Source organism: Mustela lutreola, chromosome 14 (genome assembly GCF_030435805.1).
Source record: "Mustela lutreola isolate mMusLut2 chromosome 14, mMusLut2.pri, whole genome shotgun sequence".
In the NCBI taxonomy this organism is placed as follows: domain Eukaryota; kingdom Metazoa; phylum Chordata; class Mammalia; order Carnivora; family Mustelidae; genus Mustela; species Mustela lutreola.
Genome location: NC_081303.1, coordinates 22,755,494 through 22,779,606, shown reverse-complemented (window position 1 = coordinate 22,779,606; position 24,113 = coordinate 22,755,494). Strand labels below are relative to the sequence as shown.

The following is a 24,113-nucleotide window of genomic DNA, read 5'->3' as shown; positions in this document are numbered from 1 at the left end:
GGCCATAGATTGAGTCATAGCTTACATTGTGAATTAGTGTTTCTCCTATTAACATCCCAAAGATATCGGTAAATGTGACAGGCTGTCCAGAGCTTTTCTTCTTCCATAGAGACTCAACATATCTTTTAACTTTCTGTGGTGTGAGAAGTAAAAGGGGGTTGTGGCTAACATTTTTCATTAGCTCTTCATTAATCTCCTCTGGCCCTTTCTGTGGAAAATCAGGGTGAGAATATAGCGTTGACATGTACCTGTAGAGAAACAAAAGATGATTAGCAAAGAGAAAGTGCATTGCATGGTAGTCTCCAAAGAAGGCAGGTACTCTTTGTCATAAAAATTTAAAAAAAAAAAAAATGAATGTTAGAAATAGTTGATTAACTTAATTATCTGACTGAAAATATCAATCCATTTAAGGAAAGAATGTATCAGTCAGAAAGAAGCTGGTCTACAATGGAAGCCAAGTAAAAGAGAGGTCTCAGAGGAAATACTGGATTTCCCATGCCCAATCCAGAGAGGAGGACACTGTGCCAGGCTTACACCGTGTACTGTCTAGCCTCTAGAAATGGGTAAACCCTATTAGATTATCAGAAACCAATGAAAACAACATGTTTGAGTCATGTAAACAAGCTAACCTGTCTGGATGTAATAGTAGTCACATACGTAATCTGATGGTTGGACTTTCCATAATGATTATCTACAGGTAGGAAATGTGCTGCTGTCTAACCTATTCTGAATGCCTAATTTTCCTGACAAATGTGGCGTTTGTTTGTTTGTTCCGTCCACTGCAAACTGGGAAGAATCCTAAGTCTTGAGAATTATAGGTCTCAGAATTTCTGCGCATCCAAATCTGATGGTAAAATCCTGGAGAGAAAGAAGTCTTTGAGGTAAATGCTTTCTTGTGGAGATTCTTGGCCACCAGCCATTTGACCACTTCTAATGAAACTGGAAATCAGCAGACACTACCCTGGTGTTTGATATTTAGACCATAAACATGGTCTCATATGTGAGACCACCCTCCTTCCCGTGCACTCATATGTGAGACCACCCTCCTTCCCGTGCATCAATATCTCTAGTATTGTAGTTCTCCACACTAAATATGAAGTATGACTGTGTATCTGTCTCCCTTACTAAATTATGACATCCCCCAGGGAAAACTGCTTATTCAACTTCTCTAGTCTCAATGACTAGCAAATGCCTGGCATGTGGAAAGCATGGTTTTTTGAACTACTGAACAGAGAATACAAAATAATGAGAGAAAGAAATAACCACCACGTCATCTAACCAAAGAGTATATAAAATAGCACACAGTTTAACTTCCTGTTTCCTTGACATTCAAATCAAAATACCTGTTATAATGATTTATCTTTCCTTTAGAGAGAGGAAAAAACTAACCCTTAATGGGCCCCTGCCATGCCCTAGGCCTGTGCTGGCTAACTGGGCATAAGCTTAAAGACCCACAACAGCTTCCAATTCTTCTAAGAGAGGACTGATGCATTTAAACCAATGTTCACAATTCCCCAGTTAATAAAAGAACTAGAATTTAAAATGTGTCCTCTCCCCCAATAGGTTTTATTGTTTTTTCTTAATCTCTTAAATAAGATTTCAGTTCTTAGAAACCAAACTACTTCTACTTTACATTAGAGTAGAATTTTTTATTGGATTCAGAGTTCTTTGGAGACAAACTGAGAATCATTTTAAGTCAACAAATGGAGACTGATGAGAGACCTAACATGGAACACATGCTCTGAAAAACATGTTTTTTATAAACATATATTTTTTATATACATATATTTTTATCCCCAGGTCTGTGAATCACCAGGTTTACACACTTCACAGCACTCACCAAATCACATACCCTCCCCAATGTCCATAATCCCACCCCCTTCTCCCCAACCCCCTCCCCCCGGCAACCCTCAGTTTGTTTTGTGAGATTAAGAGTCACTTATGGTTTGTCTCCCTCCCAATCCCATCTTGTTTCATTTATTCTTCTACCCACTTAAGCCTCCATGTTGCATCACCACTTCCTCATATCAGGGAGATCATATGATAGTTGTCTTTCTCTGCTTGACTTATTTCGCTAAGCATGATACGCTCTAGTTCCATCCATGTTGTTGCAAATGGCAAGATTTCATTTCTTTTGATGGCTGCATAAACATGTTTTTTAAATAAAAATTCTTAAAAGATCTTTATCCTAATATTTCCCAAAAACTTGTGAGAAAGATAAATCAAAAAGATTTACTCTGAACTCGAGCCTGGTATAATCACCAATTATCTAGAAAAATACAGCTTAGACTGTTTGAGTGATACAGGATCTATCCATTCCTGTAGTTATTCCAAGGTCTATCACATGATTCATTCAGACCAACGAAGACCTGACTTTCTGGACCTTATCATTCTTTTCAATAATTGCACACATTGATGTATGTATTAGTTTACACTTAAGAACATAAAAAAAATAGGAAAATAAAACATCTTTTTGAGCCTCTGAGTAGTTGGTTCTGGAACTATTCATGATATACTTCATTCTCTAACTCTAAGAAGAAGTTATTTACTATTCTCATTAACAAGAATAATTTCTACCTCCATGGGCCACTGGCTTTCCCCTAACTTATTAAAAATTATATTATGTCACTGTGCATAGTTTGGATTTTGCCTTGGATTTTAGAAAGCTTAAACCCAACCCTGTGTTTCATGCTTCTCAGAGCTATAGGTTATAGCATGAATTTTTTTAAGGTTTTTTATTTATTTGATAGAGATCACAAGTAGGCAGAGAGGCAAGCAGAGAGAGAGGGGGAAGCAGGCTCTCTGCAGAGCAGAGAGCCTGATGCGGGGCTCGATCTCAGGACCCCAGGACCATGACCTGAGCCGAAGGCAGAGGCTTTAACCCACTGAGCCACCCATATAGCATGAATTTTTAATTTAGCTGGTCTTTAAATGAACCAAATTATGATTCTAGTAAGTACCTCTGCCCCCATGAATTGCCTCCAGCAAGATCTGAAGGCCCTTGTCTTCTCTTCCTTTCTTCCCATTGGCTTTAGATCAAGCAGTTCTTCCCTCTGGGGTTGGGGGACTGCTCAAAAGCTAGGACTTGTATCAGAGCTTCAGAGGTTGATTTTTTTTAAGTGGTCAAAATGTATATGGATACCAGCCCAATCCTCTCTTTTTGTTCCACGTAGAATGGTTGTAGTCCATTTCTGCCCTCTAAAGTTTGAAGTAAAGCCATTCACTTGGATGAATCTCTCTCTCCCCCCTTTCCCTCTCTCAATCTTTTCCCATCATGAAGCAATTGGCTTGAGGATACAAGCCCCAGTCAGAGACCTAGAATACCTCAACCACTAGCACCAGGTTAATGTTCTCCACGTCAGCATTTATGACACCATATTCCTTAGAATTTGCAAGCGTGAGTTGGACAGACCTATCATGGCATCATTGTGGGGACATCTAAGACCTGAGTTTTTGCTTTGGTGAAGATAAAGGTGGGGTGATAGGGGCAATGGCCAATTTTCTTTAAATAGCTTTCTTTGTTTCCTTGGTGACACCAAGGCAAGATTTGGCTATTACTAGCTTCTGTGGACATGTCTAAGCACATAGACATCAATCCTCCAATACTGAAGTCCATAGTTCAGCCTTAATTTTCATCTCTTTACTAATACATGATTCCTAATTATACCAATCAAGTTTCCACAACTAAGTTTCTTAGACACAGCAGGGCCTCTATAAATAGTTAAGTAATGAACGAAATGATCCTCAATTTATTTCTCTATAAATATGAAAATATCTGCCTCTAATTTTTTTGACACATTTATACAATGGGACACATCATTCTCTCCATACGAATGCATTCTAGGCTAAGTGTGAAATGTTTATAGCTAAATCATGTCAAAAGTGCACAAGGAAGGGTTCCTGGGTGGCTCAGGCAGTTGAACAACTGTCCCACCCTTGAGTTTGCCTCAGCTTATGATCTCAGAGTTGTGAGACTGAGCCCTTGTGGGCTCCATGCTCAGTGCAGTCTGCTTGTCCCTCTCCGTCTCCCCTTCCCCTCCCCACACCTGCCCAAACATGTGCTCCCTCACATGCGCGTATGCTCTATCTCTCAAATAAATAAATAAAATCTTTAAAAAAAATCCCACAAGGAATTCTCAGTACAATCCTTTCTTCCACATCACACAGCCAATGTTTTAAAAGACCAGTACCAGGCCTCTAAGGACTTGCCAAATCAGCATCATCAGGGTTAAACATATAGAACTTCTATGCCTAGTAAGTGTCAAAAGCCAAGTCTCAAAAGCATTTCTTGAGACTTAACATTTGTAAACAGCCTAAAACTCTAAAGAAATCTTTAGATTCATTTCCCCCTCAAAATGGTTACTTTTGCAAAGCTTTAGTCATTAAATATGTGATATGTTGGAGAGACCCACTAAAGAACAAGACAAGCACAGTTCCACCACCCCCCACGCCAAACAACATATTTTCTCTAACTTCCATCTTGATCTTTTTCTGTTGATCTTGATCTGTCACCTCTTATGAGGCAACGTCTCCTAAAATTGTTTCATTTTTCAGTGCGGCAGGAATTCTTCAGACTGTCCAACTGAAAGTTCTCATTCTTGAATTCCATTTTAGTCAGTTTAATGAACTGAACCCCATGGTTACAGATGTAGAGCTGCTCTCAATTCTCTTTAGATGATAATGCCATACAAACATGGTAGTCAAGACACTTTAACCCCTCAGGATTCTACAAATGAAGCTGTACTGGGAAAGAGAGTTGTGCTGACCGGTTGGCTAATACAAGCAATGAATAATAAGTATCATACAAAAATAATTTCAGAAATAATTGCCCTAAAGTTAGTAACAGTTACAAGGGAAGGCTTTGTCCTACATAAAATTCTCTTTTGTGATCACAGAAAACTTTTTGGGAGGTCCAGGCTTCTCCAAATATTTCCGTATTACCTCATTTGTGCCAAGTAATGGTCATGTGTCAACAGAATATAAAAACTTACACAACACAAGAGTGTAATTTGTTTATCCAAGTCTTTCTGAATTCCTTCCTTTGAACTTTTTTACCTTCTCACCTATACTTTTCAGAGAAAATTAATATGAATCATCCGACCACCTTTTCTTCTGTCTCAGGAAGTATCTCTCCTCTCCATGATGAACAGCTTTCACTTGTACTTTTCAATCTTGTCCTGTCCTGTCTCAGTCTGAATCTTTTTCTATCCACGAAGCATCTATTTCTTTATCTTTCGTCTATCCGTCTACACTGTTTCCTTTACCTCAGACTTCTACACAAATTTCTAAATTCTGGAAACAAAACCACACCAAGATACTTTCCTGAGTCCTACATTCCCTTTCTTGAAAGAATAGACATTTCCTAGTAGGTTTACCAACTACCCCCCCCACTCTTTCTTTCATCTTCTCTTTACTTCTTATTTGCAATTTCATGATCAAAAGTGCTCTTTATTTACTTCAGTGATTCTTGTTAAAACCAGTAAGGATTTCCAAGCCCAGTTCTAAGCTAAGCTATTCACAGATGTTTCATTCTATTAAAAGTCCCACTACTTCTTGAAGTACTCTCTACCCCTGACCTCTGGGTCATCTTTTACTTGATTGTCTTCTTCAACAGCTACTTTGTATTGTCTTTCCTTTTTTGGTCCATTAGCTTTCAGGATGTTCTAGAGTTCCATGAACTAAATTATTGATGGTAATAACTGACGTGGTAGAAGCTGGTGAAATTGCCAAGGGAGTGGTGTGATGTAACAGAATAAAAGAGAGGTCTTGGAGGAAAGCTCACATTAAGGAGTAAAGCAGTGAAAATTGTAAAGACATTACGGAGGGCAGAGCAGTCAGAGAGGATGAAATAAAATCCAAAAGGCAGAAGAGAGGGGCACCTGGGTGGCTCAGTGGGTTGAGCCTCTGCCTTCGGCTCAGGTCATGATCTCAGGGTCCTATGATGGAGCCCCATATCAGGCTTTCTGCTCAGCAGGAAGCCTGCTTCCCACTTTCTCTCTGCCTGCCTCTCTGCCTGCTTGTGATCTCTCTCTCTCTCTGTCAAATAAATAAATAAAATCTTTAAAAAAAAAAACCAAAAACCAAAAAACAAAAGGCAGAAGAGAAGGGAACTGAAAGAGGGATAGTTACTGTGTGAAATGTCTCAACCCCGAAATTTATCCTCCTGGACTCCACCAAAGAGTCAAGGAGGAAAAGAACTTCAAAAGACATGATTATATTTGGAAATTAGGTGGTTGCCAGGTGAAAATCTATTGTTAAGGCTTTTAGGAATGAGTGGCCTTGAAGGAAATGAAAGAAATAAGGGACGGCTAATCTTGGAGAAATTAGGCAACGAAGGATAGAGCAGAAGTTTATGTACGTATAAATGTGTGGCCTGTGGTATTTAAATGATTAGCCTGTAACATCTAAAATTCTCTTAATTACACTTTGCAGGACTTGTTTTTAGAACCTTGACAGCAGAATCTAAGATGCTGCCTCAAATCCATAACTAAAGCAATGACTGCAGCCTAATAAACACACACTATTATACCCTCAAGTCAGCACCCCAAATCATATCTGTTCTGTCTTTATTAGGTGAGTTTAAGAAAATAAGCTTCTTGCAATGTATTAGTCAGTGATGGACCACAGGAATCCAACAAATAGTGAATTCAGAGAAGGAAAACCACTCGAAGAGTAATAATAGAATGCTCGAGTAGGCAAATTAATCTTAGGGCCCAAGTTTTTCTGTCATATTACTCATTAAACAGGCAGGTGCCTGCTCTTTCCTTCAAGGGAATGAATAGTAATGGGCTACACCCTTCTTTCAAAAAAGATAAATCATTTTGAGGGTATATAGAAAGAAGGTAGCAACCATCATTCTAAGTTTTTGTTTTTTAGTTAAAGAATCTGATATTTAAGATTTAAGATATTTAAGTTTCTTAAATATTTAAAAACTATACATTCTTTATATGTGAATTTCTGTGTAGAACATACAGCTGTGCAAGAAAAGATTATGGTTTAGTTCCAAGAATCCTAGACTAGAGGATCAAAAGCCTGACTTCACATGCTGGTTCTGCTAGTGATCTTGGACAAATCCCTTGGCTTCCGAGTCAAATTTTCTTTAGCTGAAAATGAAAAAAACTCAGATCCATCTCATACGATAAGAAGGTAGAGAAATATTAAAATGCTTAACATATATAATATAGCATTATGACAGTTGAACTTTACTATGGCTGAATGATTAAAAAGACTTGTAAGTCAAAGTCAGGCATTTTGTAATAAGGTGACACAGTTGAGACATTTGAGGAAGAACTAATATTTTATTTTCTTTTTTTTTCTAATATTTGATTTTCAATGTACTTCTGTGGGTCAGGCAAACTAAAAATAACAAGGTAGATTCTTTGAACATGTTTCATAAATGTTTGTGAAACGACAAAGCTATGGTGTACAAATATTTTATGTACACATGTTTTACGTCTCTCTCCAAATTTAGCTTAAGTGCATATAAAGGATTAATTTGATAATCAGATGTGAATCAGTGAAACATTCCATTTCTACATTCAAAAGTTGTTTTTCCTCTTCTGTATACTGAGGTATCTTGCATCTCTTTCTATTTGCCCTAGAGAAGAAAATGAATACCTAGTGAATCATGTAGACTTAGACACGATTGCTGAAAGATTACAAATCAGCAAATTATAGGAAGATTAAATTAATTATGGGTGGAGCATGTTATTTCACCTCTGTGATATTTATATAGAATTTCGATTGATCTATTTTTAAGATTTTATGTTTAACTACATTTTAAGTTACAAATCAGCTTAAAAGGAGTAAATTTATGATAAGGGGCATCATTAGGTATGAATTTGCCTTGAAACACATTTTTAAGAAAGATTTTTTAAAAAAATATTTTATTTATTTATTTGAGAGAGAGGCAGTGAGAGAGAGCATGAGTGAGAAGGTCAGAGGGAGAAGCAGACTCCCCGTGGAGCTGGGAGCCCGATGCGGGACTCAATCCCGGGATTCCAGGATCATGACCTGAGTCGAAAGCAGTCGTCCAACCAACTGAGCCACCCAGGCATCCCTCATTTTTAAGAAACATTTTTAAGCATCAAACTGGAACACTTCAATAATTTGAAATTAAGGTTCAGTTTTCTAAATCCTCCTTTCTTTTCAAAGGTTTGAGGTAGATAAACCCCAAACTTTTAGCATGATATAACTAAGATTTAAAATGCATACTAACCATGTGGAGCCAGAAAGACCAGCGATGTAGGTAGCACAATCTAAAATTCCTGCCTCATACAAGGCCTTGATCACACCTGAGAATCCGACCATGGCTCGGAAGCCTCCACCTGAGCCCAATATGGCGACCACAGGCACCTAGAGTGATGAAACGCAGAGATCATTTGTAAAGGCAAAAATATATTCCCTTTTAGTTTCAATTTTCATGTTATGTGCTCCACATTTGGTAATAAAGAATTGTAGTTCACTCATAATATATCTATTTTTTTAAAAGAATGTTTCATATAAGAAAATTAAGAATTAATGTCTATTAGAAAGCAAATGTGACTAAAATACCAACTAACTCTATTTAGAAATAACAACCATAACTCTGTATTAGCTTAACCCTTTGCAGTTTTTGGCTTGCTTTTGGGTGCAATTTTTTTGGGGGGGGAGTCTCTCAAAAATCCTGTAAAGTGAGCAAAAATGTCTTTGCTCATTTTGTAGATGGAAGTTCTAAAATGCTGATATTACCTATGTAAAATCTATTTGCTGATATCTGGAGTTAAGTAAGCACTATGCCCTCTTGGTCCAGAATTCTTTTTTTTTTTTTTTTTTTAAGTATAATAAAGCTTTATTTTATTGCCTTTCCTTTATATGGCCTTGGTCCAGAATTCTTAATTGCTCCTTTATACCGACTCATTTAAAAATATATACTATTAAAAGTGACAGGAGCTACAGAATCTATTTATTCTTTAATCTATTAAATATATCTGATTGAGTGGTCTCTATCTTTCAAGCATCACAAGTAGATCCAGGGAATATAGTTTAAGTGAGGCAGAAATGTAATAATAATTATGACAATATGGGCACCTGGGTAGTTCAGTTGGTTAAATGTCTGCATTCAGCTGAGGTCATAATCCCAGAGTCCCAGGATCAAGTCCTAGGTCTGGCTCCCTGCTCAGTGTGGAGTCTGCTTCTCCCTCTCCCCCTCCTCCCCACCCCCTGCTCAGGCTCTCTCTTTCTCTCTCTCACTTTATCTCTCTCAAATAAGTAAAATCTTCAAAAAAATAATTATTATGACAATAAAAAAAATAGGGAGAGATGACATTTCTTGAGCTCTTACTCTGAGACAGAGAGAGATAGAGAGTGTGCACAAGTGGGGGGAGGGGCAGAGGGAGAAGCAGACTCCCTGCTGAGCAGGGAGCCCACCATGGGGCTCAATCCCAGGACGCTGAGATCATGACCTGAGCTGAAGACAGATGGTTAACCGACTGAGCCACCCAGGTGCCCCAGAAATTGTTTCATTTAATCTTCACATAATCTCTATGAAGTGTCTATTTTAAGAGATGAGGGACCAAGGCACTTGGAAGAAACACCTTGAAGACTCGCTCCAGGTCAAACAATCAGTAAACAGCAGTCAGGGATTAAACCCCAAGCTCTTATATCCAGGCTCATGCTAATATGTCTTCCTAAAATAAAGGGCTATAGGCTAGGAGTACATGAGGTCCAGAAGATGTGGTCAACCCCAATCAGAGAAACTGAAGTGGTGGAGAAAGCTTCATAAATTAAAAAGAAACCCAAGCTTAATTTTAAAGATGCACAGTTATTCAACAGGGACGGACGAGGGCAGGGAAGGAGGCTGTTCTGGAAATGGAAGCAACATGAGTCAACCAAGAGTTTTTGCAGGAGAGAAGCAAAGGCTGTCTGCAACATGACTAAAATACAAGTGTTTGTTTGTAGAGGAAGAGATTGTCATTTTCTCTGTGGTCCTGAACCATTATTGCTCAAGAGAGCGGGTGGTTTCTCTATACCCCAGGGCCTAGTTCTCAAATTGTACACAGCCGTCTGGGTGTCCACAAGGTCAAAACTATTTTCATGAAAACAGTAAGATGTTATTTGTCTTTGCTCATTCTCATTACTTCATGAGTCTATGATGGAGTTTTCTAGAAATTATAGGATGTGTGATACAGCAAGAGATTGAATTCAAAAGCAGATAACAAAAATCCAGCTGCTGTCTGTGAAGTCAAACAACAGAGATACTTATAAAAATGTAAAGCAATGCTGCCCTTCTCACCCTTTTTATGTTCTTGAAAATATGGTTATATTCATAAAATGTCATTGATATTAATATGACAATGATTTATGTAAAATAAGTATGTATTTTGATAAGTTTTCTCAGCTTTCACTTTTCATATGGTAGATATTCATAGATATAACCCATATAAATAAAACCTCTTAGGAGTTCTTTTTTTTAAAAGATTTTATTTATTTATTTGACAGAGAGAGAGATCACAAGTAGGCAGAGGGGTGGGGGGAAGCAGGCTCCCACTGAGCAAAGAGCCCAATGCAGGGCTCAATCCCAGGACCCTGAGATCATGATCTGAGCCAAAGGCAGAGGCTTAACCCACTGAGCCACCCAGGTGTCCCTCTCTTAGAAGTTCTTTATATTTTTTTTAATGTAAAATAGATTTCTCAGATCAAAAAGCTTAATAACCACTGCTCCAGAATTATCAGGCATGTGGTGAGTACAATCCAATATCTTCCAGGAAGATTCTGAGCCTGTTGAGGATGGGGGGAGGGTGGGGGTGGAGACAGACAAGGGAACAGGGAGTGGATGGATGGAAATGTTTACTGGATAGACAGAGGCTGATGTGAAAGAAAAGTCAGACTGCTGGGGAGAAAGAGTATCTTTTGTTTGATGCTGTTTCCCAATAACAATTACTAGCAAAAGAAAGTTAGAGATTGAAGACTGAGCAAAGATGGAGCAAAGATACTAGATCACAAAGCAGTTCAAAGCTTTATAAGAAACAAAGTGAAGAAAGAAATCCACAGGGGTGGAAAAGTAGAAGCTGAAGCAAGTAGGGATGTTCTGACTAGAGTACAGTTCTCTACTACTGAGTGGCCCCGAACTGAAGGAGCCTATGCGTCCTAATTAGATGCAGGTTGGAGAGCTCATTCATGCAAACACACTCCAGCATTCGGTACAATGGAGCAAGTTAAATGGCTTTGAACCTGTACATGTTTAGATGTACAGAATGCTTTCAATCATATATGTTTAAATTGCAAATAACATAAAATACCTAAGTTCTTAAAAACCTGTCTGGAGGGGATAAAAAGCTAGGATAGGAAACAGAAGTGGATTATAAAGCAGGTGAACAGAGCACACTACAGTAATAGCTGTCAGAGGAGCTGTTAAGCAAGCCAGATAGGAAGTTAGAAGGAGGAAGCATCTGAATTAGGCCTTGAAGGAAGACTTGAATTTATGGACAACATAATAAGAACAGTGAACATTTCCTGTTGTCAAGCACTGAGCCTAAATTCAAGCCAAGACACTCACAAGCTGAAAAGGACATGTGACATTGCAACAGTCCTCTAGGGAGTCAGGAGAAATACGATTAAGAAGAGCTTCATGGGGAAAAAAAGTATTTCGGTTGATATTATAGAAGGAGGAAGACTGTTTATATTAAAAAATCATGTAGGAGCATTTGAGCCTGGTGATTTGGTTACTTGTAATGCTGCATTATTGAAAATAACATTAAATCCAATACAAATCCAACAGTCTAGAGTAAGAAAATTCTTAGTAACACATCTCACTGTTCAACACGCAACACGGAACTGCACTGTTGTTCAGTAAGATTTAATAAGAAAAGTTGGAAGACTGAACATAAGGCTTTCTCTAATCCTGAGAAAACAGCTCCCCAGATGTCCTTCTTCATAAGCCACTAGTCCAACACATACTTACGAATATTTATGTTAGGAATTTTCTGGAAATAGCCACTTACGAAACTGGAATTTGTTACTTATATAACCCGTTGTTTTCATTATTGCTTTACAGTAAATTCTTAGAATTTTCAGGTAAGATTTTGAAGTCAGGTATCTGAGCTGCTAGCAGGCGAAAGAAATATCAGATACTTGTACATAAAAACAGAATAATCAAATACTTGAATGACTATGTAGATTACAATTCTCATCTGCATTTGCTACACATGAATTAATCTGTTTTATGTATATCCTTTAATTTTCACAACTAATTTTCACAGTGACATTTTAAAGATAAAATAATTGAAACATAAGGAAGTTAACTTTTCTTATCACAAAGCTAGAAAGCAATGTCCTGTGGACTCAAAACTGGATCTGTTAGCCTCCAAAGCTTTTAATTCCCTCTGCTCCATGATCTCTGAAAGCTTTCCCTCTAACTAACTTTGTGATCTGGGGCACAGAAAATCCTCTTTGGACTCTGTTTCCTTACATGCAGAAGCACTGGGTAGCATTAGCAACCTTGAGGCCTTTAGCTACTAGTAACACTTGATTCTATAACTCAGACAGAATATGAGTTATAAAACTATATAAGTATATACTTTTTATTAACTTTTTATTAAAAAAGGGAGATTTGACTTATCAAGAAAATATGTCTCTCTGGCACAAGCCTGGGCTCTTTCATTCAATTTATTTCATCTAATTTTCCCAGCCCTCAAAAGGAGATCATTTCCATTTTTCAGACGATGAAGTATTTAATCCACACAAATACTTTGTCCACATACAGACGCAACTAATTGTTCATAGAACCACGACGTGAACTAAGTGTCACCAACACCGTAATTCACTCTTTCCTTTTAGTCACTATTGAGAAAAAAAGAGTACTCTTTGCTAAAAGAAACCATTTGATATTTAGCTAATTTATATTTCAGATTCATCTGTTACTTTGGATGGTATCAGCCCAATTTTACGTAATAAATGAAGGCTAAATTTGGTATCAGCCCAATTTTACGTAATAAATGAAGGCTAAATTTGGATGTTTTAATAACCTTGGTCATTCTGAAATAACTTTCAAAGAAGTAACTGAGGAGTTATAAGAAGCAGCTGTTAGTGCTGACTCAAAATCTAAAAGAATCTAAGAAATGTGCTGTTGACAGGTTTTAGCTTATATTTAGACCTAAGAGCATTAGTATTTGTGCATAAATGATATCAATGAATATCTCTCATATGATAACAGGAAATGAATCTTCATTTACCAAAAATCCTGTGGTTTTGATTAAATTAATTGATACATGGGCTTATGGATGTTATTAATTTCCTCCCTTGCAAAAGAAAATTCTCAAGTGCTTAAGGGTTTTGGGTTTTGGGTTTTTTGTTTTTTTTTTTTACATTTTCATAGGTTTTTAAGGTCTGAAAATTATATAAAGACTTTTGCCTCCTTGGCTCCTGTACTAGTCAGGGCTCTTCAGAAACACAGGATCAACAAGATGTACCTAGCTACGAACCTGTCTAGAAAGAGATTTATTTTATAGAATTGGCTCGCGAATTTAGGATGAATGGCAAGTCCAAATCTGCAGAATGGGCCAGCAGGCTCCAAAACCAGGAGAGTCAATAATGTGTTTCAGACTAGAAAGGCTGATCTTCTTGTTCTGTTCAGGCCTTCAAGTGATTAAACAGGGCCAACCCACATTATGGATTGTAATTTACTGATCTGAGTGTTAATCTCACCTAAAATCACCCCATTTCACGTTTTAAAGAGGCAAGAGAAAAGGATGTAGTATCTCAGTGCCAAAACTATCAAGTCTTAAAAACGATACTCGAAATTATGAAAAATACAAAGAGAAAGTTTTTTTTCTTGGGAAATTATTTAATTAACAAATCCTTTTCACTCAAGTGGGAAAAGGTGCTTTTAATATATAACTCTAGTGATATGATATGGAAGTTCACTTCATTATTAAGTATTTAGTACGATACTGACTTAAAATACTTTACTTGTGGTACATTTTTAAAGCACCTAGTGCAGTTGATTAAATACATTTTTTAATTTCTAAGAGAGTTTATCATTTTCTTGACAGGTAGGAGGGAGGACTACAAGTCAAAAAAGTTAAGTATTAGAATTTCCTACACCAGTTCCTCGCTAGTATCGTAATAGATGGTTATAGTCATTTGAATTGTTATGTGTTTGGGTTTGGGTTTTGTTAGCAGTATCACTTACAAATTATTCCTTTTTCTCTTTTTGTGGATAAAATCGGGCAAATAAAGGATGAAGATACCATAAACTCCACATTATTGAAATTGATTTCAATGCCCTTTACTTTGCCTCAAATCATCTCTATTTTTGCCAGTTTGGAGAAAAATATGGTACAAATGTCAAATCAGAACTCTTTCTTTCTCTATTTACTAAAAGTCAATTTTCCTCTGTTTTTACTGAAAGTCAATTTTCCAAAGTGCCAAGTAACTGCCATCCCCCAGCTCCGCAAAGCATGAGTCAAAACACCTGAAGATATACTGAAGGAGGTAGCCAAGACCTAGTTTTGCAACCCTCAACTGATTATTCCCCACCAATTATAAAAGGGGTCAGAGAAACTGTATTGAAAATGAGAGAGCCAACCCTATAAGTATAAAGGAGAACCAAATAAGGAGCACAGATTCTTTTCTTTTTAGAAGATTAAATGATCACATCACAGTGGTTATCCCAATATTAAAACTGTTTATAGGCTTTAGACTGCTTGCTTGTGCATCCTAGGTTTTTACTCATAATTATTATCATTATTAATGATTATTATTTTTTTGGATTAGAAGATGGAAGCAAAGATGACAATTACAGAGTCTGATTTGCTCGTGTATCTCCACAGTATCCGCAATGGTAGGAGCAGTCATGGCTGCCTAGACTGGGCAAATAGTAATACCTGCAGTGGGGTTTGCCTCCCCACCATCCTGTGCCCAGCACCGGCCCTCTCAAGGTGCTGTCTGGTCCATTTCTGGTCAGGTACATAAGCAACACCTTTGTACACAAAGGGAGGGAACTCACTAACTTGGTTTGCTTCAGGAAATGTATAAAAAGTAGTATATATTATCTCATTTCAGTCTATTTACAATTTTTTCCAGCACAGCCATCATTTCATATGCAAAATTTAAGAAGTGAGTTTACATGAAATTAAAATGCATTATTGTTAGTAGCATTTAGTTTTCATCTGGTCCCCCGCCCTTTCAACCCAGTAAGATCCCTCACTGAATGCCCATTTGCTTTATAAAACAAATTTAAACCTGTAGCAAATCCAGCGCCTGTCCCCATCTGCCGCCTCCCTCCCTGCTTGGACACGTGTGTTTCTGCATGCCTCCCCCGAGCCTGTTTCCCTGGGAGCTCGGTAGTCTTCAGCAGTCATGTGCCTTATAGTGAACAGCGCTACTGAGTGGAGTCTGGGCCTCCTGGACGTCTACTTTGTAGACCAACTCCAGCTCTCTTACTCCTTGGCTCTTCACATCCTACCACCACCTCAGATGAGAAAACCTCAAAGTCCACCTCATGAGTCCTGAAACTTGACCCTTGGAAGCCCACAGCTCAGCACACCTCCCTGTCCTCCGCTATTAGGAATTCTACACTGTCTGCCTGCAATATTTGCAATCTAAGAGGGGAATAAGTATTGACAGTAATGGGCACCTGGGTGGGTCAGTTGGTTGTCTGCCTTTGGCTTCCGTCATGATCCCAGGGACCTGGGATCGAGCCCTGCATCAGGCTCCCTGCTCAACGTTGGGGGATGGGGTGCGTTCTCCCTCTCCTTCTGCCCCTCCCCCTGCTCCTCCTCTCTCTCTCTCTCTGTCAAAGAAACAAAATCTTAAAAAGAAATAATTGATAGTATAAAATTCTGTCATCCCAACGAAGGTAAGAAGCAAGAGGGAGAATATTCTGGAAGACGGAAACAACATACACAAGGAATACACATTCTCATGGACCACTCAAGCCTGACTTCTATTACCTCCTTCAGGAACTGTTCTGCTTTGGCTCCTCCTCTGTCACCAGACGGGCTCTCTTCTCTAGAATTTTCACTTAATTTATATAACAAACTTAATTTATATAACTTAAATTTCACTTATTTATATAATTTATAATTTCACTTAATTTATATAACTTAATATATTATTTACTTAATTTATATAACAAACAAATTTCACTTAATTTATATAACAAACAAATACAGATTAGCACTCATAAAGTGTATTATTTAAGGTCCACTTTATACTTCACCCTAAGGCTTCTATCTGTTTAAACTGAAGTTATTTCATATAGTCTGCCTTGAAACACGTTTCTCTTATATTCTCTGATGAAGGTTTTAAGTAGAATTCCCTTCTCTTGCTTCCCCACTATTCCACTTCCAGATTTTAGTCCCCCAACCAGCCTGGCTTTGTTACGGTCAGTTACTAGGGAACAGAAATGATAGATTAGCATTTCCCTTCGCATAAGACTGTAATCTAGAAGCTTCATCTGACCAAAAGCTATTTTCAGACAAGAAAATTTATAAGAATGGCCTCTAAACAATCCAACTATGTCCAAAATCCCCATGTACACAGTCTTACAGATCTCACTCAGAAAAGATTCCAGGCCTCTATTCATAGAGAAATTACACTAATCAGAGACACTGTTCTAACAACAAGCTTGCTTATCAGATTTGAATTCCACAACAATTAAAGCTGAAAAAGAAAGGAGTGGTTTGAAGAAATTACTTCAAGGAAACACATAAAGTATGGAGAAATGGCAGTTGATTGCAAATGAAACAGACATGAGAACATGCAGATCAGTTCAATCTGGACAAGGAGTAACATATTTTAGAAAGACTTCTCTTCAAATTATTCAAATCTATAAATTAAAAAATATATATATTCTCGATGATAAAAAAAAGTTTTAACAAGATTTTACTTGTTTATTTGAGAGAGAGAGTGAGAGAGAAAGCACGAGTAGGTGGTGGGGAGAGGCAAAGGAAGAGGGAGCAGCAGGCGCCCCACCGAGCAAGGAGCCTGATGTGGGACTCGGTCCCTGCACCCTTGAATCAGGACCTGAGCCAAAAGCAGATCCTTAATCGAATGAACCACCCAGATGTCCCGAGAACACATTTTTTAAAAGTCTTAGTATTTCAAAGAATAAACTCTTGGGTTATGAGGCACCTTAACTATTTGACTAATTCATTATATCAGACAGAAAAGCTAAGATTTTATTAAATTGGACAATGACTGCCCTTGGGCGTTATGCAGCAGAACAGAAACACTCAAGTAGTACAGTCACTATTTTATTGAGCAACTACTATGTGCCCTTACAGATTGTGCTGGAAGCTTATAAGCTAGTACTTATCCTTTTACTTAATAAGAGACACAGTCTCCATTTTACAAGTGAAGCATAGAAGGGAACGAATGTGTCCAGGTTTATACTACCCAAATTTATTCAACATTTTAATTTGACACTGAAGTCCCAAACTGGATGTTGTCTGTTTGTTGAACACTGGGAACAGGACAAGCAGAGTCTCTCCACCGAGAATTAAGCAGGACTGTTCTTTCTTCGTCAAACCGCCATGACAGCCTGTCCCTCGTATCATAAGGATGATTAGCCAGAACTGACTAGAAAGTGAAGTCTCATCAGAGAGCAAGGGAGTTGGGAGCTTAAGAGATCCCTGACTGAGGAGTAACATAAAAATAGGAAACTATCACATGTTTTGTGGGAATGAGTGGTTCTGAATATATTTAAAGTAATTATTTTGGACAAGAGAAAAAACTCTAGATGGAAAAAAAAAAAAAAAAACAACTACAGTAAAAGCTTGAATTCTAAGAACAACTTCCAAAAATATGAATTTAATATTTTTTGAAGAATATTCCAGACAGAAACATAATGACTTCATTCTCTACCCATTGCAGAGAAGCCAATTTGTATGAATATTGGGCCAAGTTTCATCTTCCCAGAAAGACTCCTTTTTTCCACAGAACAAGGAGTGCACCAGGGGGGTTGCAGCAGCAACTTTCCCTTTGCAAAAGGAAAACCTAAGGACAAAGGCCAACAGGGCATCTGGATCAATGTGTCCCACATACATTTTTCACAGAACAGTTCCAACTGGGATCTTTTCATCCAAACCTCCTCATCCTGTGTCTTCTCCCTAACAACCTGACACTGTGTTCCTCAGTTCTGAGTCCCTGATCCCTCTCCCTAGCTAAGGCATCCCCAGGTCGCAGCGCCAAGCAACTGCCCGAATCTGTCCCCTGACCCACACAACACAAGATTTACTGAGCATCCACATGTGCTAGGAGCCAGGCCAGGTGCTGGGAATGTGAACATAAATAACACAGACACTGTCCTGGTCTTCATAAAGCTTATATTCCACTGGAGAAAACAGACACTAAATGAGTATCTGTATAAGTATGTTTTAAGTCTGAGTGTCATCAATGCTGAGAAGATAATGCATGTATTTGTGCCACAGAGAATATAACGGAGACCTAAGGGACATGGGGGGGGGGGGGGGAGGTGGTGAAGGAGACAGTCTCAGAAGAAGCTACGTATCTACTGCTTAAAGAACGGAAGGGAGGGTGCTAGCTACCTGAAAAGCAGGTGAGGTGGGGAGAGGGCAGGTACAGAGGAAGCACACTACAGGGAGAAGGAACAGTGTCTAGAAAGGCACCAGCTGGGGAAGGGTTCTGAGGAGACATGGAACTAAGAGGCAGCACCCAGCGAAGGAGCGCGGTGTGAACTGGAAAAAACGGGAGTTGGAGAGATGCTGGGAAGCCAATCCTGAGAATGGTGGAAGGATTTTCAGCTCTGGTTTGGGAGCAAACAGAAGGAAGGGAGAGGGAGGACAGGCAGAGGTGGAACTACAGAAAACAGAGGTGTTGTGTTCCCTTTGAGTTCCCTTTAGATGGGAGGGATACCAGTTAAGAAATCAAGCAGGTGCATAAATATCAGCTCTGAAGCTCAGAAGGGAGGTTTTAAGTCCATGATCTACATGGGGAGTTCTTTGGACATAGGTGCTGGGTGACATCATGGAAGGGGGAGAAAATTCTTTAAAAAAAAAAAAAAAGATTTTACTGATTTATTTAACAGAGAGAGAGAGTGAGAGAGAGAACCCAAGCAGGGGGAGCAGCAGAGGGAGAGGGAGAAGCAGACTCCCCGATGAGCAAGGTGCCCGATGCAGGACTCGATCCCAGGACCCTGGGATCATGAGCGAAGTCAAAAGCAGAAGTTTAACCGACTGAGCCACCCAGGTGTCCCAGGAGAGAAAATTCTTAAGAAGAATGCAGAGTGAGGAGACAGAGTGTCTAAGGCAAAGAACACTTCTATTTAAAGAATGTACAGGGGAGGATCTGCTACAGGACCCTGAAAAGGCAGGATGAAAATGGGAAGAGGAGGCAGTCGGTGAACAGCAGAGAATGTTTCACAAGGTAAGGAGACACGGTCATTTGCTCTAACAGGGTCCAGGGAGACAGGGCAGGATCTTTTGCACTTATTAGTACAGGTGACTGGTGAAGCAGCTGCAGTAGAATCCTAAGGTCAGAAGCCTGAGAAAGTGAAGAAAGAGGACGAGAAGGTGTCGGAAACGTGGAGAAGTCTGGGAACACAAGGAGAGAAGTGGAGAGACAGGAGGAGGGAAGGTCCATTCCAGGCAGATTTTGTGGTTGTTCCTCTTATCCCCTTCCTATCCAAGTTGATATTTCTATAGCAAAAATTCATAAAGAGGTAGAGGCAGACAAGTCGGGAGGCAGGGAGTGGTCTTTGGAGGACTGGACAATTGAGACAGTTGCTATACTGGGGCTCCTGGCCGGGGCTGGCAATCTGTATCTGCTGTTGGACTTCATTTGGAAGAGAAGGAGCTGTTTCCTCCATGGAATTCGAGAGGGAAGCAGCAAAGGATAGCGTAATTTAGGGAACAGAGCAATCCTCTGGCAAGAAAGGAAGGCTTTGTCATCTGATGCCTGTTGACCTCTCTTTGATTAGGAGGCAAGTGTCTCAGCTGTGAGGGCAACAAAGGGTATCAGCCGCAGGGAGTGAAAGAAATAACAGTTGCAAATGAGTGGAAAGCAGTGAGGCAGCAGGGGTGGGAGGGGTGGGCGGGGACAGATTGCAAAAGAGCATCTGGCAAATGAAACTGATGGCCAGGAATTAACAGAGGTATCCATTTCTTGCTTTTTTCTTTTTCTAACAAACCCATTCCTTCCTCCAGGCCTGACTAACAGTCTTCAATTCCAGGAGGACCTGCCCATTACAGGGAGGGAAAGGTTTTCCTCAACCCTCTTAAGGTCTCTGGCTGGGTCTGAAAATTAAACTGACAAGAGAAATTAACAGGAAAAAAGCATACAGATTTATTTAAGGTAAGTTTTATGTGACATAGGAACCTTTCTAAGAAAATAAATACCAAAGAAACAGTTACAGGGACCCCTGGGTGGCTCAGGCAGTTAAGCCATCTGTGTCTGGCTCAGGCCATGACCTCAGGCTCCTGGGCTCCTTGCTCAGCGGTGAGTCTGCTTCTCCCTCTGCCTGTTCCTCCCCCTGTTTATGCTCTCCCTCTCTATCTCAAATAAATAAAATCTTAAAAAAAAGAAAAAGTTCATTCAATGATCCTATGGGGGAGGGGGTTTGAGGGAAGGGCAAAAGGGGTGAAGGGGGTGGGAGGTATAGGTTTCCAGCTATGGAATGAATAAATCAGGGAAATGAAAGGTACAGCAGGAGGAGTATCAAATAGTCAGGGGTACTATAACCGTATTGTGAGGTAACACGTAACAGACACACTTGATGAACTAACGTAACTTTGTATGTCAGCTATACTTCAATTATAAAACAATAAAAATAAAATAAATTTCAATGATCCTTTTACATCCAAACCTAAACTTTTCTTACTAATAAACATCTTGTTTGTGCATAAGTATGCCTATGTGTCATCTTTTTAAAACTATATCTGATCAGTATTACTAAATATGGGCAGCACTTCCTCAAAGAATTTGTATTTACGAAACACCTTATCTTAAAAAGCTGAAGATACGACACTCAATCAATCTCAGTATTTCCATATTTGGGTGCACTTTGGGAGACAGTGACTATTAAATTGCAGTAACATTTGAAACATTTCCAACTCACATCGCGTGTAGAATATAAACCTTCACTATTCTCTGGACCCAGGAGTTTCTTCATGTTTTCCTTTATGTTTTCTTTTCTCTGTTGTCTGAAAGTTTTCTCCTGATCACACAGAGCCATACTGAATCGGAGGTCTGGGGATGAACTGTATACGAAACAGAAGGTTATGAGCCAATGTCCCCAGCAGTCTTGTTATAAATCACCCAGTTCCCAGCACCTTCGCTGATGTATGCTTATTGCTCCCCTCAAGCCATTTCCTAGAAAGGGACGTGAAACAAATGATGGCTGGCTTAAAGCTGCAGGTTCCAAGGCATGTTTCCACAAAAACAAAAACAAGCAAACAAACAGCCCCTGATAAGTTCATTTTATCATAGCCAAGATTTTGGGAAGTGCTTCAGAGAATAAACCTGTTTAGATCTGTTTGGCACAGTATTTCCAATGTTGACGTGATGAGGAAAGCCTTCCCCTGGCTTTCCATCCCCCGCTTCTCCATGATGCAACACTAACATTCCTAAGAGTCTGTGTTCTGAGGAGCACACCTGTAGAAATACCATCTTTAATAAAATGCCTTGTCTAAGAGATGTCCCCCTGTGACCAAAAAAGGAACTTCTAATGGTAGGACTTTAGACAACCGCAAATAAGCCAAGAGCTGGAGGATTTGTGGATCCTTATGTTGTACAGCCTTCCTTTCTAATAATGGCAGCAGCAACTTCTCAGATCCCTGTACTAGGTCAGAAACCACACTAGATGTGTAGGTATATATCACTGTTGAAATAATGGGAGTAAATCTTACACATTATTATACAATGTATTATTTTTATAACTCTATATCACAGATCAAAACCACTGAAGCTCTGAAAGGTTAGGATCACAGAGCAAATATGTGATGTATTTTCCACAATGCAACAATGCCTCCCAAATGAGGTCCAACACTGAATTCTGAAACCAGCTACTGAAATTTAAAAAAAAAAAAAAAGAACAAAAAAACCCTAGAAATCCATGTTGCGATGTGAAGAAATCCAAACGTACAAAGCAAGAAGTTTCCTAATCAAATATTATCTCTTTACTATTCATAAAAGTGAGTCCTTCCCTTTAGAATGAATTAAGTATCATTTCTGTTAATTCAGTGTATTTCTTTTTTTTTTTTTAAGGTTTTATTTATTTATTTATTTGAGAGAGAGAGAAAGAGAAAGCCCAAACAGGGGGAGAGACAGAGCAAGAAGTAGGCTCCCCGCTGAGTAGGGAGCCTGACATGGGGCTCAATCCGGGAACCCTGAGATCATGACTTGAGCCGAAGGCAGATGCTTAACCCATTGAGTCCCCCAGGCACCCCTAATTCAGTGTATTTCTTCCAATGTATTTCTTCCAGTGCATTTCTTTCTTCTTTTGGTATGTAGACCAAAAGAAGACACTCAGTAGCCTCTGGGCCATGTACTCTAATGATATTTGATCACTGCAAATATTTTAATTACTACTTCCCAAGGGACAAATATGGGTAACTAAAAAAAAAAAGTATATATGATTAAAAATAAAGAACAGAAGAATATTTAGTTTCACTAGCAAATTTTTAAAATATTGCTGTTATTAATAATTTTTTAAAAAACTTTATTTTATTTATTTGACAGAGAGAGATCACAAGTAGGCAGAGAGGCAGGCAGAGAGAGAGGGAAGCAGGCTCCATGCTAAGAAGAGAGCCCAATGCAGGGCTCGGTCCCAGGACCCTGGGATCATGACCTGAGCTGAAGGCAGAGGATAAACCCACCGAGCCACCCAGGTGCCCCACTATTAAGAAACATTTGAAGTATCTATTTTCTAGTTCCTGGGAAAGGCAAAATAACACTGTTGTCATATATTCATTTTGGGAATAAAAATTTGCACAATACTTTTGAAAGTTGTTCAGTGATGAGCACCAAAAATAATTAAAATGTGTATTCCCTTTGAGCAATTCTATTTTTGGTCATCTATTTTAAGAAAAGTAACTGTAGGGGCTCCTGGGTAGCTCAGTGGGTTGGGCCTCTGCTTTCGGCTCAGGTCGTGATCTCAGGGTCCTGGGATAGAGCCCCGCATTGGGCTGTCTGCTCAGCAGGGAGCCCGTTTCCACCCCCCCACCTGCCTCGCTGCCTATTTGTGATCTCTGTCAAGTAAATAAATAAAATCTTTAAAAAAAAAAGAAAACTATAAATTTTGAAAATATCATTTAACCACATTATCCAATATAAAAATGATCATTATAGTATATCAAAGCATGAATCACACAGTTATTAAATTTGACTATTATGAGGCTTAGGCAACAAGGAGGAAAGAGATCAGAGTGAATGAGTGATTTTTAAGTTAAGCCTTAGGATAAACTCTCTGTTATTTTTTATTATAACATATTAGGTTGGGTACCTTCTAACCATTTTAATAAAAATCTCACCTACACAGTTGTCTCTGTGAACTCATCTCAAAATGTGTTTCCTTTTCTGCTCCTAAGAGAACCACTACCTTAGACTTGCTCTTTAGTCTTCCAAGGTATTAATTTATAATTTTACAGTATATATTTATATCTCTAAATTACAGAGTCATTTTACAGTTTTTTAGGGTTTTTTTAATGGTATCAACTGTATATATTCTGTAATTTCTTCTCCATGAAACATTTTGTTTTTGAGATTCACATAAATAGATATATAATTAGAAATAATTCAAACATTTTTACTATTATGGAGTATTTCCATGATTAGAATATAATTTATTTATCTATGAGCATTGGGGTTAGTTCTAATTTCTCTAAACTATTACAAACAGTTTTACTATGAACATGTGGTGCACATGTGGAAAACTTTTCTTATATCATATTTATATAAAACAATATATACTTTTTCTAAAGGACATCTCATTAAATCATCACAATATGCTTATAATGCACTTTCTTATTTTACAAATGAATAAAAAAGTGATTAAAAATCTTTCAGCTGTTCACATAATTAGCAAGAGGCAGATTTAAAACTAGGACTTCTCATTCTGGAACTCATGTTCCTTATAATATACAATGCTGATCACTATCTTACATTAAGCACAA

At 38.6% G+C, this 24,113-nt stretch overlaps 1 protein-coding gene across 5 annotated transcripts in view; it reads right to left on the bottom strand.

The window, feature by feature from the left end:
* Positions 1-24,113, bottom strand: part of PLA2G4A (phospholipase A2 group IVA) — a 169,921-nt gene that overhangs the window by 58,943 nt on the left and 86,865 nt on the right. For all 5 annotated transcript variants that reach the window (XM_059145062.1, XM_059145058.1, XM_059145060.1 and 2 more), the window contains 3 exons: positions 21,059-21,200; positions 8,219-8,355; positions 26-248 (listed from right to left, as the gene is read on the bottom strand). In XM_059145062.1, the coding sequence (XP_059001045.1) occupies positions 26-248; positions 8,219-8,355; positions 21,059-21,200 (502 nt within the window). The remainder of the gene's footprint in view (positions 1-25; positions 249-8,218; positions 8,356-21,058; positions 21,201-24,113) is intronic.